A 14,342-nucleotide genomic window follows, 5' to 3' on the forward strand; every position below is an offset into this window, starting at 1 on the left:
TTGTATAACATCAGAATTTCATTTAGCCAGAGGGGTGGATAGCCTTAGTTTTACTTGATGCAACCGCGATTCTTGTGCTCCTGAGAGCTGGAGAGCGTGCCATAGTCCTCCTAGCCTGCCTGAAGAGAGCATGTGCACTGCAGGCTGAGGTGAGACAGTAATGTATTATAAATGGCAGAACTTTGAACTTGTGCGCTACAGCATGTGTAGGTTAACCCAGTGAGGCAGCTGGCATTCATTCCACTTTGTCAGTGCTGCAGTTGCAGAGAGACAGACTTGGGAACAAAACTGCCAGTCCCTGAAGTACATTAAAGAGACCGGATAGTTCTAAAGAAGATTCATGAATTTTTCAGCTACGTTTTAACAATGTAACCTCCTTCTCTGGTTTTCTATTTTTAACTCTGGAATTATGGTAATGTACTGTGAGATTGCTGTTGTGGAGCTGAGATTTGCTGCTGTTCTAGTTTAGGTTCTAAACCTCCATTTTTAGTCCTGTTCCTTTTTACTACCTAGGCATGTATTCTCAGTTGGTCTTTGATAACCACATTGTGAAATCCCTAAAATATTAAAGAGGAAGAGGGGGCAGGTAAGAAGAATGGGGAAATAATGTTCTGTTTTCAAAGTCTGCCTAAAGCTCCTTCAAGGGTAAAATGCAACCTTTCATTTTCCTACTTATGTACTTGCTTCGTATTTTTAGGCTTATCCGGTTCAAACTACATTCAAATAGAGCAGACGATGATTTAAGAGTCTAACTGTCCTTTGATATATCATATTAGTTCATGTAATAAAATGGAAAACTAAAGTTTCTAAGTTTGGCAGAGCTGTGCTTTCTGATTTGTATCATCTGATTCATAACATTTCACACATTTAAAAAATTATCTGAAAATGACTTCAACGATGTAAAGATGTGGTATCTATAAAAACAAGCACTGTTTAAAAGGTTAGCCATTTAAATCATCTTGTCATACATGGCTGAGAGCAATTTGGCTTCCCTTCGAGGATACGTAAACTTACACTTGACAGTTCTGATCCTGACATGAGTATAAAATGAAGGGATCCAACTGCTTATGGTCAGGGACAAACTACTAATGCTTTTTTCAAGAGATGGGCTGGGTCAACTCTGTTCTGAGCAATTACTGTTTTTTCAGACCTGACATTCACCTTTTCCAATAAAACTTCAGAATTAGCTGTAGCTTATCCTCTCAATTCTCTACCTATTACTGAATGGCGCTATGAAGCAGCTCTTCATCTCCACTGTGGAAATAGCTGCATTTCAGTGACAAATGAAGGGATCCTTTAATGAGACTTGAATGTAATTATTTTCCAAGGGGCTGTTAAGTTTACATGCTTCTTTTATGTCTTTCAATTAGTCAGTGATTAATGTTCTGCACAGGTTTTGCTGCCTAGAATCCACCCACCTCCCAAGTCCCTTTGAGTCATGTCTTTCAGACGCCCCGCCAAGCCATCAAAACAGAGCAAGCCTCAAGCTATTCCAGCCCAGGTCCAGATGATGTAGCATGCTGGATGCTATCTCATAACCTCATTAGCATCCCTGTTTGCCGTTTAGTGTGAATCTAGTCATTAGCAGTACAGGTACTGGCAACTCACGCTTCTCTAGCACCAGTTTTAGGTTCCCCAAGCCTACACGCAGCTTAAGCAGAACTCGGCTCAGGACTGAGAGATGTCCCTCAGTGTCTGAAACTCTGACTGTGCTATCAAGAGTAACCTCAGTGCGGAGCATCCTGAGGCAGCAATTCCACACAGGTTTCTGAAGTAGCAAAGCCGGCGTATCCACAGTGTGGAAGCCTGCCCTTGCCCCTCCTCCTCTCAGGTGTGCCAGCACAGCTCTTGTAGGCTGCGTTGCACTTATCTGGGGACCTGACCTGGCTGAAAAGTAACTGAGAAGAATAAAAGGGTTTTTTTGTTGCATTGGTTTTTTAGGTGATTTGGTTCTATTTTGTTTTGCCAGCCTATCCTGGATTATGTTATAAGTTTAGGGGTCTGCTTAATCTGTCACACCGTCAGGTGTGACACAGCCTGTCTCATGGCTAAACTGAAGTCTTTGGTTGTGACTTGGAAACAACTTTTCCTTTTGACTAGGCTTTTGCTCATCTTCCCCAGATTCCCTGCCAATATATCCCACAGTGCTTAGCAGTGCTGGTTTTAAAAACCTCCACTGGATCTTTTAATTTCCTCTAGGAAATTGACTAGGCCTGTCAGCTGCTTAGAAGGAGCACTGTAGTGGTTCAACAAGCATCTTTCAGGGTAAGACAAAACAGTCTTCCTCAGTGTATAGTACCTACCTGCAGCCCTAACTGAAGCCAGGATTTCACTTGAGCATTTCCAAAGTGAATGGAACGTGCAAGTATGATCATCCTATAATGAACAAAGGTGAAGCATTTATTTATGCTGGCTGAGATTTCCCACACTACCCTTTGATCCTTCCACAAAATTTGAAGCCGGAGGGAACTTGCAAAGAAGTTGGAAAGGCTGACGGCAGGAACCAGTCACAACACAATTATTTGCATTTTTCCAGGCCAGTTACTGAGGAAAAGAGTGTAGAGCAATTAGCACAAATCTGTATTCTCTGGTTAATCACTGGTGGCAGTCAATCAGATCAGTGATTCTATCTGAACATTTAATTAGAGCTGAAGGCTGGAAGAAGTTGTTGAATGTTAGCGCTGGGAGTTACTACCTAGCTCATTTCTGTTAATATTTACTGATGATATTTCACTTCAGCAGCAGTTTCTGAAATGTCTGCTCCCCTGATTGTGCTGGATGCAGGTTTAGCTTCTCCTCTACTTAGGTGTCTGAATACTTCGGTTATCTTCACTCTTCATCTCCAAAGCTATTGATCATTGGGACCTGGTCAGACCGAGTCTCTCTAGTCACTTTTGCATACAGATACATGCAATACCTGCTGCGTAGCAGCTGTAAGATGGATACTGTTTAATATTAATCTCAGAAAACAGTTATATTCAAGTCGCGTTACAGGATTCCATCTTTTGTCATGGAAATGTAGCTCACTTCATTGCTCAGCTAATGTACTAAAGTGCAATTCCTTCCATGACCTCTAGTGGGGCTAATCAGAGATGCCAGACTATCACAAGTTATATATTTTTTCTAAAAAGAAATGAAAGTCATCTGTTTCTAGACTTCCAATGCTATTTTTCTGTAGAGCCCTGAGGTGATCTGGTGTATAGTGCTGCTACAAAGGCTCAGCATTCTTACCAAGGGAGATGTATGTCACTATGTAGTTAATGCTTTTTTTAAAATAGCAATGTGTGTTACCAGACACCTTTCACAATATCCTCCTAAAATGTTTTTGCCTGTCTGTCTTTTATTTTTCTCAAGAGTTTTCTGTTTTGGAGAACTTTACCTTTGCGTATTTCAGTTAAGTGGGTTTGCTACATTCTTCACGCTGGTCTGTGACAGGATGCTGCCTGAGCTTTATGCCCATATGGTAATGGCTGCATTTATTTTCTCACTCATCCTAGTGAAGCCATGCTAGATGGATAATTCACAGAAAACAGAAAAAACCCTTGACAGCTCAGGGATGTAAAAGCTGGTGTTAGGCAGTTAAGCTATTTAATCAGGACTTTGTGGGGAGCAAGACATTACTGCATTCTTATCCACAAGCACCATGCTTAAAAGTTACGTTAGGAGGAAACAAAGGCCAGCAGAAAGGAAAGTGAGTAAATCCCTGATGGGGGCAGACTCTCCTCAGTGGGGCCCAGTGACAAGGTGAGAGGCAATGGGCACAAACTGAAATGCAAGAAATACCCTTTAAACAAAGGAAAATACTTTTTATTGCAAGGGTGACTAAGCACTGGAACAGGTTACCCAGAGGTTATGGGGTCTCCAACCCCAGAGATAGTCAAAGCCTGACTGGACACGGTCCGGAGCAGCCTGCTGTAGGTGACACTGCTTGTGCAGAGGGGTTGGACTAGATGATCTCCAGAGGTCCCTTTCAAGCTCACGCTTTCTGTGAATCTGTAATTTCATCTGCATCTTTAGTTAAGCAGAATGTATATGTTAGTCACGCACACCTTTTGTGGTTAGTGGCACCTGCTCCAGGCTGTGTTTATTCCACGTGACCTATTTCTTGTTCTTTTGTCTAGCTACGTCTTATTGTAAGGCTTTCTTGTGCTGTTGTAGCAAGGGGTTTTCCCAAGAATACACTGGTCTGGATTTGCATCAAGCTGTGTGATTAGGGTAGTATATGAACTTGAGGTATAAGTAACTAGAAGCTGTAGGTCAGGGAATAGATGCAGGAAGCACTTTTACCTGCTTTTATGGTACAGCCCAACTGGTAAAGATTTGTTGGGAATAACACAAGTGGAAGAAAAAACTCAGATTATTTGCTGTTGGAATTACCAGTCTGAAGAGATGAGTCAGTGTTAGAACCTACTTAAAGCTCGCTCTCTCTTTTCCTGGTCACGTTCTTTTTGATATTTCTTTTAATTATTTAGGATCGTATCAAATCATGGTGGGTTTAACGTTTCTGATTCAGTTTGTATTTAATTCCTGTTCTACCACACCACCCTCCCTGAGATGTTCTTGAAAATCCAACCCTTGACAGGTTAATAGTGGTAGGAAGTGAAGGCTCTAGGCCTAAAGTTTGTCTGTATGCTAACACAGTGACAGTGTGCTGCGGAGTTCACATTTTGAAAGTCTTTTATAAAGAGTGCTGGTGACAGCTGCAGTTGAGACAAGTGAGTAACAAGCTCAAATGTTCACCATCTCCATAGTGGCCACTGACAGCAGCTTTGGACATATACATAACTGAGGTTTCTGATTGTGTTGTACACCTTTTTAAAGAGCTAGCACGAAGTAGTAAATTAGGTTAAAATAAACTTGTAGTCAGACCAAGTAATTTTAGGATTGCTGCTTTTCCTTCCGATTGTGGCATTTGAAAACAAATCTTGTATTTTGAAGAAAACTAATGTTCTGACTTGACATATTATTTCAAGGCTGAAACAAGCAAAATTATAACTGTTAACTATAGGTACAGTGAAAACAAAAAAAAAAAGAAAGGAAAGACAATATGATAAACAATTATGTCTAGAATCTGTCTCTTCCTGCTCCTTTCCCCACATCAAGCTTTTGCTGTAATCCTTTTAAGAGAGCCAGTAATTAATTTTTTCATAGACTTTGTGTCACCTGATGTGCTTGAAATTAAGTGCGGTTAGTTGCTATAATTAAAGAGCTGCTTTGTGTGTCACAAACAAAAAATATTTGCCAAGCAATCAATAGCAACCCTTTCATATCACTCCTATAAAATGGGGGCACATCCTCAGCGCATGTAGCCTAGTGTAACTTCCCTGCAACTGGTGAAAAGGATCTGGTTCTTTATTTCTGCAGCACTGCCTGCCCGAACCTGTATCTTCACATACCTTTGGAAAATATGAAAAAATACTTCTAGTTTAGGTATTCTTACTTGAACACAAATAGAACCCTTCCTCGGATGGACTGCTACAGTATGAGTGAGTTGAATTTACCATTGATGTATATTTACTAATAACATTTGAAAGTTGAATTTGTCATTTTTAAAAATTAGAAAGCAAAGCAAAGAAAGATTAAGTGGTTTACCCCAGAACATGCTGTCCAGTTGTGTCTGAAGGAGGATTTTAACTCTGAACTCCTGATTATGCACGGAGCACATCAGATCATCCTTCTCCTGTGGCTAGAAAAGTCATTCTGGCTGGTTGTCTGTGGCACAGATGCACCTTGTCTTCTTATTTCTTCAGACATGCCTCGTGTGATTGACTCCAGAAGGAGATATTTCAATCATCAAAAAGTGTGGTTCCTAATGAACTTCATAATGGGCTAAGCAGTATGTACTGAGTGTACTACTAGCCACACCATTTTTTATCATGCACCCTTCTTCTCAAGATGTCTAGCAGCATCTTAGCAACTAATATGTGGCTGCATAACATACTAAAAGGAGGTCTTATTTCTTGTTTTGGTTATTTGTTTGTTTGCTACAGGAGATACTACTGTTCGATGTGAGCAACTGGATATGCTTCAAGATTGGCTGTCTGAATTCAGAAAATCTACCTCCTCCTCCAGTACAGCCAATCCAGAGGAGCTGGTGGCTTTTGATGTAATCTGTGGAGATCTCAACTTCGATAACTGCTCCTCTGGTAAGACAAGGGTTTCCTTCTCCTGATGTCTATCTAGTCCACAAAGGAATAGGAAAGTTCTTCATTCTGCATGTTACAGCAGTATACGAAGTTGTGACTGGACTTTGCAAGGAAAGATTTAATTGCTACAGGTACTTCTAAAAAAAAGTACTAACCTTGAGATGAGCCAAGGAGAGCGGCTTACACTTATAAGCTCTGCCGACTTATTAAGCATGATGTTTTTTAAGGCAGAAAGGGCAATAATTTGTGACTTGCGGTAGCAATAACGAGGACAGATCTAGTTTAGCTTTACTTGAATTAGCTAGACACCTACTGTCCTAGAATTTTAGTTACTAATGAATGACGTATGTTATGGGATTCTTGTGGAGGAAAAGTAGTAAATTATACAGTTAAAAAATTATTTGATAGTGCATATACACAGGCATAGGAGATTAATGCTGCAGAGAGAACTAAACATTGCTGAATCTGTCTTGAAAAAAAATTAACTGATGCAGTGTATTTCTGGGGTTTTTATTGTAATAATATTTTAATATTTTTTTATCTATTTGTGGATGCTGAGGGTACTAGAACAAGAACTCCACAGAACCACAATTAATGGGTGGTGAGTTCACAGATATGATAACCTTTTCCACACATAAATACTATGGTCTGTTAACAGTTAAATTGCCAACACAGGGTGCAGAGCACTGTGTGTGTATGCTCTCTACCTTCCTGCTCAGTACAGCTTGGGCACCCAGCTGAGCTCCTTGCTGCCTTTATGCGACAGCAATCGACTGTTGGTTTGGAGCTGGCACATGGTCCAGCGGTGCCCAACAGCCAGCCTACCGCAAGGCTGATGGCTGAAAGGCCTTTTGCACGACTGGGCCAAAACTGAAGTGCTGAGGTAGAAAGAGCCCAAGGCAGGTACAGGGCGGGGGGGCGTCACCAGAAGGATTTTGTCTGTGCTGCGTTACCAGGGAGATGTGCAGGGTGCAGGTGAGCTCAGGCTGCAGCATTCGGAGTGGGATTTGGCAATTCAAACCAGAGTTTGTGGGTTAACAGGTAAACTTGTGAACACCATCTAGTGTGAATTCTGTAGTCCTCATAAGCAGCCTGGGTAACTGAGGCTGAGTGCAACAACTGTACCAAAAATAGTTTTAAGAAAGAAAAAGCAGGCATTGTCTGATCTCAAAAATAACTAGTACTCTCTAATCTCAGGACTTGGAAGATTTTAGCAAACATTTAATTGGGTAGAAAAAGACCATCAACCCAAAACACAGCCCTTCTATTGTTTGTTATGTATGTACAAAAAATAAACCAGTCACAACTCTATGATCCTAAGTAAACTCAGAATTGTCAGAGAAGGTGCTGGATAGAGCTCTGACTGGTAGAAGACTCCGTTATGCACTGTGGAGGTGAACATAAGCGGTAATGGGTACGGAATACCATAGTTGAACAAACAGGTATTAGGATAAAACGTTACGGTAGCAGTGGTAGTGCATTTTTGGGTAAGGAAGGAAGGAACGTGGTCAAGAACAGGTCTTCAGCTAGCCAAGCTGCTACACAGACAAGCTGTGCAGGCAGTTGAGGCAGTCCCAATAACAGGAGACAGAAGCTGGGGGATAGAAATGGACACATCTGCTAGGATTTGACTGTTTCACTTGCAGTATTATTGGATGGATGGAGTGGCCTGGAGGCAAAGATGTCCATCAAGGAAATAAACAATCTGCTGCATACCAAAGGGGAGACTGTCCAGTCAGATAGCAAATGGCAAACGAGTGGGGCTGTGCAGCATGAGAGAGAGATGGGAGTGAAGCTGTGAGGCAGAACATATGGTTAGTATTCTCTACCTGAGAAGTTTTGGCACGCTAACCAAGATCTTGCACGAGTACAGAGTATAATTAATGCTACTGTGACCCATCTTTTTAAAGCAAGTAAAAAAAACCCTAAACTTGTAATAGTTGCATTGCAGCCACTGCTAAAGAGGATCGAAAAGTAGGTTATAAAAAAACATTTTTGCTATCCTATCTCTGTAGCTTATTTACACCCCCCTCCCCTTTAAAATTCACTCAAGCCTGGAAAATGAAATTAAGCTATTTCATTTTTTTATTTTTAGATGGCTTTTTTTTTCCCCCTTATGGACTAAGCAAGATTAATGCAATGTTTAAAGTTTTCTCCTCCGTTTTTACATTACTCATTGTTTAAGGGATATTCATTGGCATTGCAGAGAACTGAACATTTTGAGATTTTTTTAACAACAATAATCAGCTTCCTGTAATTCTGTATATGAATTTCTGTATTCTTTCCCACTCCACAGACTGATACAGCAAGTAATTAGTGTTTCAGTGAATATCAAGCTTCTATTCTTAGATGTATTGACAGTAGTTTTCAAAGATCTCCAGGTCCATGAGCGACCTTACGCTTATGACGGATTTTCTGCAACTCAGTTTTCCCCTCCAGCTTTACAGAACATTATGACAACATTCATATAGTGAATTCACACTTGGTAGGAACATTATTAGGAAGTTAGTTACTGTCAGGTTGCTTTGGGTTGACTTGTGTAAAAGTCTATTATGTTTTTAAACCTTTAAGCATAAGACAAAAAGCCTTTCAGTCAGATGGTTTGTCTCATCAGCTGTCACTATCAGAGCCACAGTTGCAAACTAATCATGACAAAATTTTCATCTATCTCAGACAGGTCATGCTGATTAAGTTTAGAATGGCTTTAATGCTTTAGGTGATGTCCCAAGCAAATTATCTATTGCCTGTCCTTTCTCTTATCTATTATAGCTTGGAAAACGTTCACTGAATTCTTCTGAAGTATGTAAAGCACAAGCTTTTCTTTTCAGACTTACCAAGATGTATATATATACCTGCAAACAGCTTTTTACATTGTGAAGTCAGTGCAGTTCTTCATTGTGTGATCTATCTCAAATTTTGTACCGGTGTAGGCAATGCAGTCTTAATGGCAGGTAGGGAAGTATGTTGGAAAAAAGTCACTTCAGTTTACAGCTAGAAACTACTGAAAAACATCTTTCATAGAAAGACTTTGCAGGGAAGCACTGTTATTAGCAAGTGTTTGTTGGAATGTCTAATCAAAACAAGATACTGCTGTGCAGTAAAGCTACTACTGAACTGGTTCCAATCTACCCTGTGTAAGTGTACTGAGTAGGAAGGAGGACTTGCCTTTTCTGTTCTGGCCGAACACACAGTTGTCCACAGGTTCACAACATGTAGCTGATGTGCCTTTTCTTGGGCGTGCTCTTTCTCTGCAGAGGACAAGCTGGAGCAACAGCATTCTCTGTTTACACACTACAAAGACCCATGTCGAATTGGTCCTGGGGAGGATAAACCATGGGCAATCGGTAAGACCTTCTCCGGTTATCAGTGTATGAACATTTATTTGTCTGTCACTCACAGGACATCTATAAAGCAGCAGGTAGTTCAGCTAACTGGCACTAAGAATTTGGTGGAGACCAGATATTTACAAGGGATATTTCTGTAATGTATATTTTATAAACCTTAACAGTATCTTGTTGAATTATAATTAAGAACCAGAGATCTCAAACTTCAGTCCACATTCCAGAACTTAGGCATCAAGCTACTTGAATGCCTTCCTAAACCTATTCTACTTTCAAAATAATCTCTACATTACTTTGGAGGGGGAAGCCAAATTATTGTTTCTGTACTTTCTGCATGCAGTGAAAGCCTGCAGCTTGCGATTAGAACGTACCATGTGGTGTTGTATAAATACTGTGAGGATGTAACAAAGCAATTCAACAACACTACAAACTTGTAGAGTTCATCTTACAAAAGATTACATGGAACTGAGATATTTCTACCTGGTGAAACTCAGCTGAACTTGGTGAAGTTTTAGATAAGGAATTAGACTTTCTCTAGAGGAGCAATTATAACTGTGAAGATACTAAAGGTAAGAATGTGAAAATGTTTAATAGTGTGGCATTACTCTGTTGTAGCAGAAAACCACAAAAATTGGAGATGTTGGGGCTGGAAGAGACTGGAGGCTGGAAGGGCAGAGGCAACGGTTTGGAAGGTGGCAGGCAGTGGGGAGGTGTGGGTAGAGGAGAAGCGAACATAGAGCGCTCTGTTGGAGCGGTCCCCTCTTCCCCACATGGATGCTGTCCTCACACACCCTGTGCCCCCAGAAGCCTCCCGAGAGGGCAGTCACAGGAAATATGCTAGGACAGTCACATCTCCCTTTCTGTTCACAGGTACCTTGCTGGATCCTGAAGGATTATATGATGATGAAGTGTGCACTCCAGATAACCTACAGAAGTATGCAATTCCTAATCTTCCCATATGCTTTAGACAATTCCAAAAGCCAGTTCATTGCTTGCTATTTAACATTTCACAAATTGAGAGGTGTTTTATGGACTGTAAAAAAAAACCCAACCAAACATAATTTTTTACTCAGGGGTACTTGGGGAAGAGGAAAAAAAGGGAAGGAAAAGTGGTTGCTTCTCTAAGCCTAATAAAATTGGCTTCAATGGATAAAAAGATGAAAACAACTGCAGTCAGTGTTTTTATGCCTCTAGAGTTGGTCCTACCTGGACAGACAAGAAATTGCGAGCGCTACTGGAAAGGGTACGTGGACGGCTTGTCTGAGTCTTTCTGCAGGCAGCCAGGTCCATGGTCATGGCACTGTAAAGGACAGCAACAAAAGGAAATGTAGTTTTCCTCAAATAAAAAACCCATACCCCAACCCAACAACTTATTACCCATTCTAGAAAGCTTGCAGAATGCGATACACCTAAAAAAGCAAGCTCACAAATATAGAGAGGAATTAAATAGCACATCAAAGATAACCAGGAATAAGGCTTAATATCTATCAGTGATAGTAGCGCAGCATTACTTTTAAGGAGTGTTTGATATTGAGAAACATGTATCTTTGTTTTGAGCTAGTGGATTTAAGAGAAATTAAAAAAAAAAAGACTTAATTAGCAGAAGTCTTAGTACAGGTATTCAAGAAACTTATCTTGTTTGTTAAATAATATGCCAGTGGAAATAAATTAATAAGCTTTGTAGACTTTTAGAGCAGCACTTAAAGAATGTGATAATCCTTTTTGCACCTTCTGTACCTTGAAGGCTAGTTTAATGTATTAGATATGTTATTATCATGACTAACTCTGAAACACGTTCTAGCTGTTCATTACCTAAATATACCAAACAAGTGAAGTTATGTGAATTAATGAGTCTGTGCAGATGCTTCAGTTAACATGCATAATGGAAATGGTACATTATGCAGGCACAGTTTACGTTGGCATATTTGCTCACTCCGTACAATACACTGCATGGTATAGTTGGACACTTAATTGAACGTATTAGGTGAATACTACCCTTGTAGTTTTCTTTGTATCAGTTTTGACAAAGAAATTCGATTCTAGACATACAGTCTGGGTTTATTGTATACTCAAAATAAGGATTTGTTACAGCAAGTCATGCATTGCACATTCAAGACCCTGCAAATTTTCCAGGCATTTCTATTCATGTGTTGAAAACATGAACTTGGTACATGGGAAAGGGACTTCTGAAAAGCTAAAGTAAGGTAATTTGGCCCTACAATCAAGTTTGCAAATGCAAATCTGTATGCGGGTGTAACATTCTATTTTATGGTTCCAAAAGCAGGCTTGGAGCTCTTTAAATAAAATTAAAGAAAAAAAAAAAGAAAAAACAAAAACCAAAAAAACCCCACCCTGTGTTTTCAAGCAGCCTTTTGAGACAATCTGTCACCAAATTACTTTCGGGCTATTTTGTTTTGTTCCCTGAAGAGTTACTTGTATTCAGCAATGAAGTTCAACTGACAAATACATGACTGATAGATAAGGAGCCATCAAATGATCAATAAGTATTTAAAAGTATTGCTTCCGCTACCTATGTGTATGTACAGCACCTCAGTATGAGATAACTGGAAAATATTCTTGAGTGGTGATAACAGAATACATGCAAGACATTTTGCTTACTAAAAAATGGCTTTCGGTTTTCTGCAATATGCTATAATTCTCTTAAACTGATGAACCCCCCCTCTATTAGACCAGAATTTCCACTGCTTTTTATGTACATCTGCATGTGTACATTATGTAGATATGCTTATATATTAGAGAAGTCTTCACTTCATGAGAGGCCAAGAGAGCCTGCCCTCCCATCTCTGCAAGGGATCAGTAAACATAAGTTGCCAGTAAGTTCAGTAGAATTTAAAGTCATTAGTGGAATCTGGGCTCTAAGGACATTTAAATGTTAAATAGCACAGAAGCTGTGCAGCACTGTCTGGCTAACAAGTATCATTCATGTACACAGCAAAACAGGCTACAGCCTAAAATGGATCCGGTCTCAAATTTTTCAGTAATAAGCCTTAATCAAGCTTTACAGATGTTTAAAACAGACATTCAAATTGGCAACATAAGCTATCCAGGGAATTATTTCTTCATCAGCACTCTTCTCTAGTTTATAAATAAAATTAAGTAGTTCACATTACTAAACTAATTAGGCCATAAAAGCAGCAGAACAACTAGTTCTTAAATATCTCTTTCATGTTAAGTACAGCATACGTAAAACATCAGACTAGAACATACTTGGTACAAATAATGAGCAAGACATTTATAATTATAGAATAATTAGTAAGCTAGATGTAACGATCTGGGCCCTACCACAGCACTGGAAGCTGCACGAGCTTATGCTCAGAAAGGCTTCATGAAATGCACACAAATAATCTCTTCTCACAAAGATGATTTTCACCTTCAAGCAAAGCACTAGAACAAGCCCATTTTTGTCTCTAAACCCTAAACAGAATCTGGGTCAGGAGAGCACATTACAGCACAGCTAAGAAACAAGATTTAAATGCTATTTTTTCCAGTCTCCACTGCTGGACGGTGGCTCACAATTCTGGGCAACAGGCTGCAATACCAGTGAGAAAAGCCTTTCTTAACTTGGGTGCTTCTCGCCTGAGTGAGAGATTGTCCCTCGAGCTTTATGAGGCAGGAGTAAGTTTTGCTTTATGGCTCCCTACATATCCTGCTCTTCATGCTCCTTTGTTCATTACAGCTACAGTCAGCACTGCAAACCAGCCATTGGCCAGAGTGCTGCATGACAGAGTTTTCATACTTAAACTCCAGAGTTATTTGGGACTGAAGTCTTGCAAGGAAAAATACACAGTTCTGATTACTTTTTATCCTCCCTTTCTTTGTGTCCTATGAATTAAGACAATTATTCAGACAAAGCTCAAGTTTAGTTGCGCAACTCAGTCATAATTAGTTACATTCATTTAAATTGTTAACATTTAACTGTTAGCACAGCAATAGCCAGATGTCCAGTACTTGCCTCTACTTCCTGTAGAGACAAACAGCAAACCATCGCATAGATGATTTTAGCCAGCAGCAGATGCATGCATATTTACAATTCATTTTCCTCACATATTTGAAATTAACATTTCCCTTCTGTGAGAAGTTGTACAGGTTAAGTGAATACCCCGTGTTCACAGACTTTTAAAAGGATGTAATTGAAGCTAAAACAAATTCATCTTTTAAATTAATGCAAATAAGATTTTTTTTTGCAGCAGTACTGCAGCACTAATCAGCAGTTTCTTCTACTTTGTTACTTAATTAGCTTTGCCAAATATAAATACAATTTCTGAAAGAGGTCAGTCTCATCAAAGAGCTTGCTTTCTTGAACCTAGAAAAAGAATTTCAGGCAGTAGCTCTTTGTAGAATCAGCTTGCAAACGGGGTGCAGATAGTAAGCTAAATTTAACGCAAGTTATTAGATGACAGTCTAAAACTGAATACTACATAAAAGGAAGCTTACTTTCATAAACTGGTTACAATAAACTCAATAAGAACCTTCAATACCTCACTAAGTCCAAAGGAGGTTAAGAAAAGTTCTGATTAAATAACTATGACAAAATTCTGGTCATACTGTTATCTTTTGAAGGCACATAGAGTACTTCTGGTGTGTATCAACTGACCCAAACTTACAGATTATAACACTACTGAGACCTAATCAACTGTAGCAAGTGCTGTGTTCCCTCTGCCACCATTCACGTCCTTCCAAAGAATCAAAATTTGACAAAGAAAACATTTGAATCTCAAACATTAAAACACATCACAAGAGTCTGGCGTTTGTCTCTTGTTTTTCTTTCATTCTGTACTCTCACGTGCATGCATTAAAAAATTCCTAAACCCAACCCTGTAAAACCCATCCAAAG

The 14,342-nt window shown here is 39.6% G+C and overlaps 1 protein-coding gene across 1 annotated transcript in view; it reads left to right on the plus strand.

The window, feature by feature from the left end:
• The window catches only part of SMPD3 (sphingomyelin phosphodiesterase 3), a gene marked incomplete at both ends in the record, with an annotated part of 31,524 nt that overhangs the window by 14,643 nt on the left and 2,539 nt on the right, over positions 1–14,342 (plus strand). The window contains 3 exons of the mRNA XM_082489510.1: positions 5,991–6,146; positions 9,401–9,490; positions 10,358–10,421. Of these exons, the coding sequence (XP_082345636.1) occupies positions 5,991–6,146; positions 9,401–9,490; positions 10,358–10,421 (310 nt within the window). The remainder of the gene's footprint in view (positions 1–5,990; positions 6,147–9,400; positions 9,491–10,357; positions 10,422–14,342) is intronic.

This window comes from Vanellus vanellus (assembly GCF_965231255.1).
Source record: "Vanellus vanellus genome assembly, chromosome: 12".
In the NCBI taxonomy this organism is placed as follows: Eukaryota; Metazoa; Chordata; class Aves; order Charadriiformes; family Charadriidae; genus Vanellus; species Vanellus vanellus.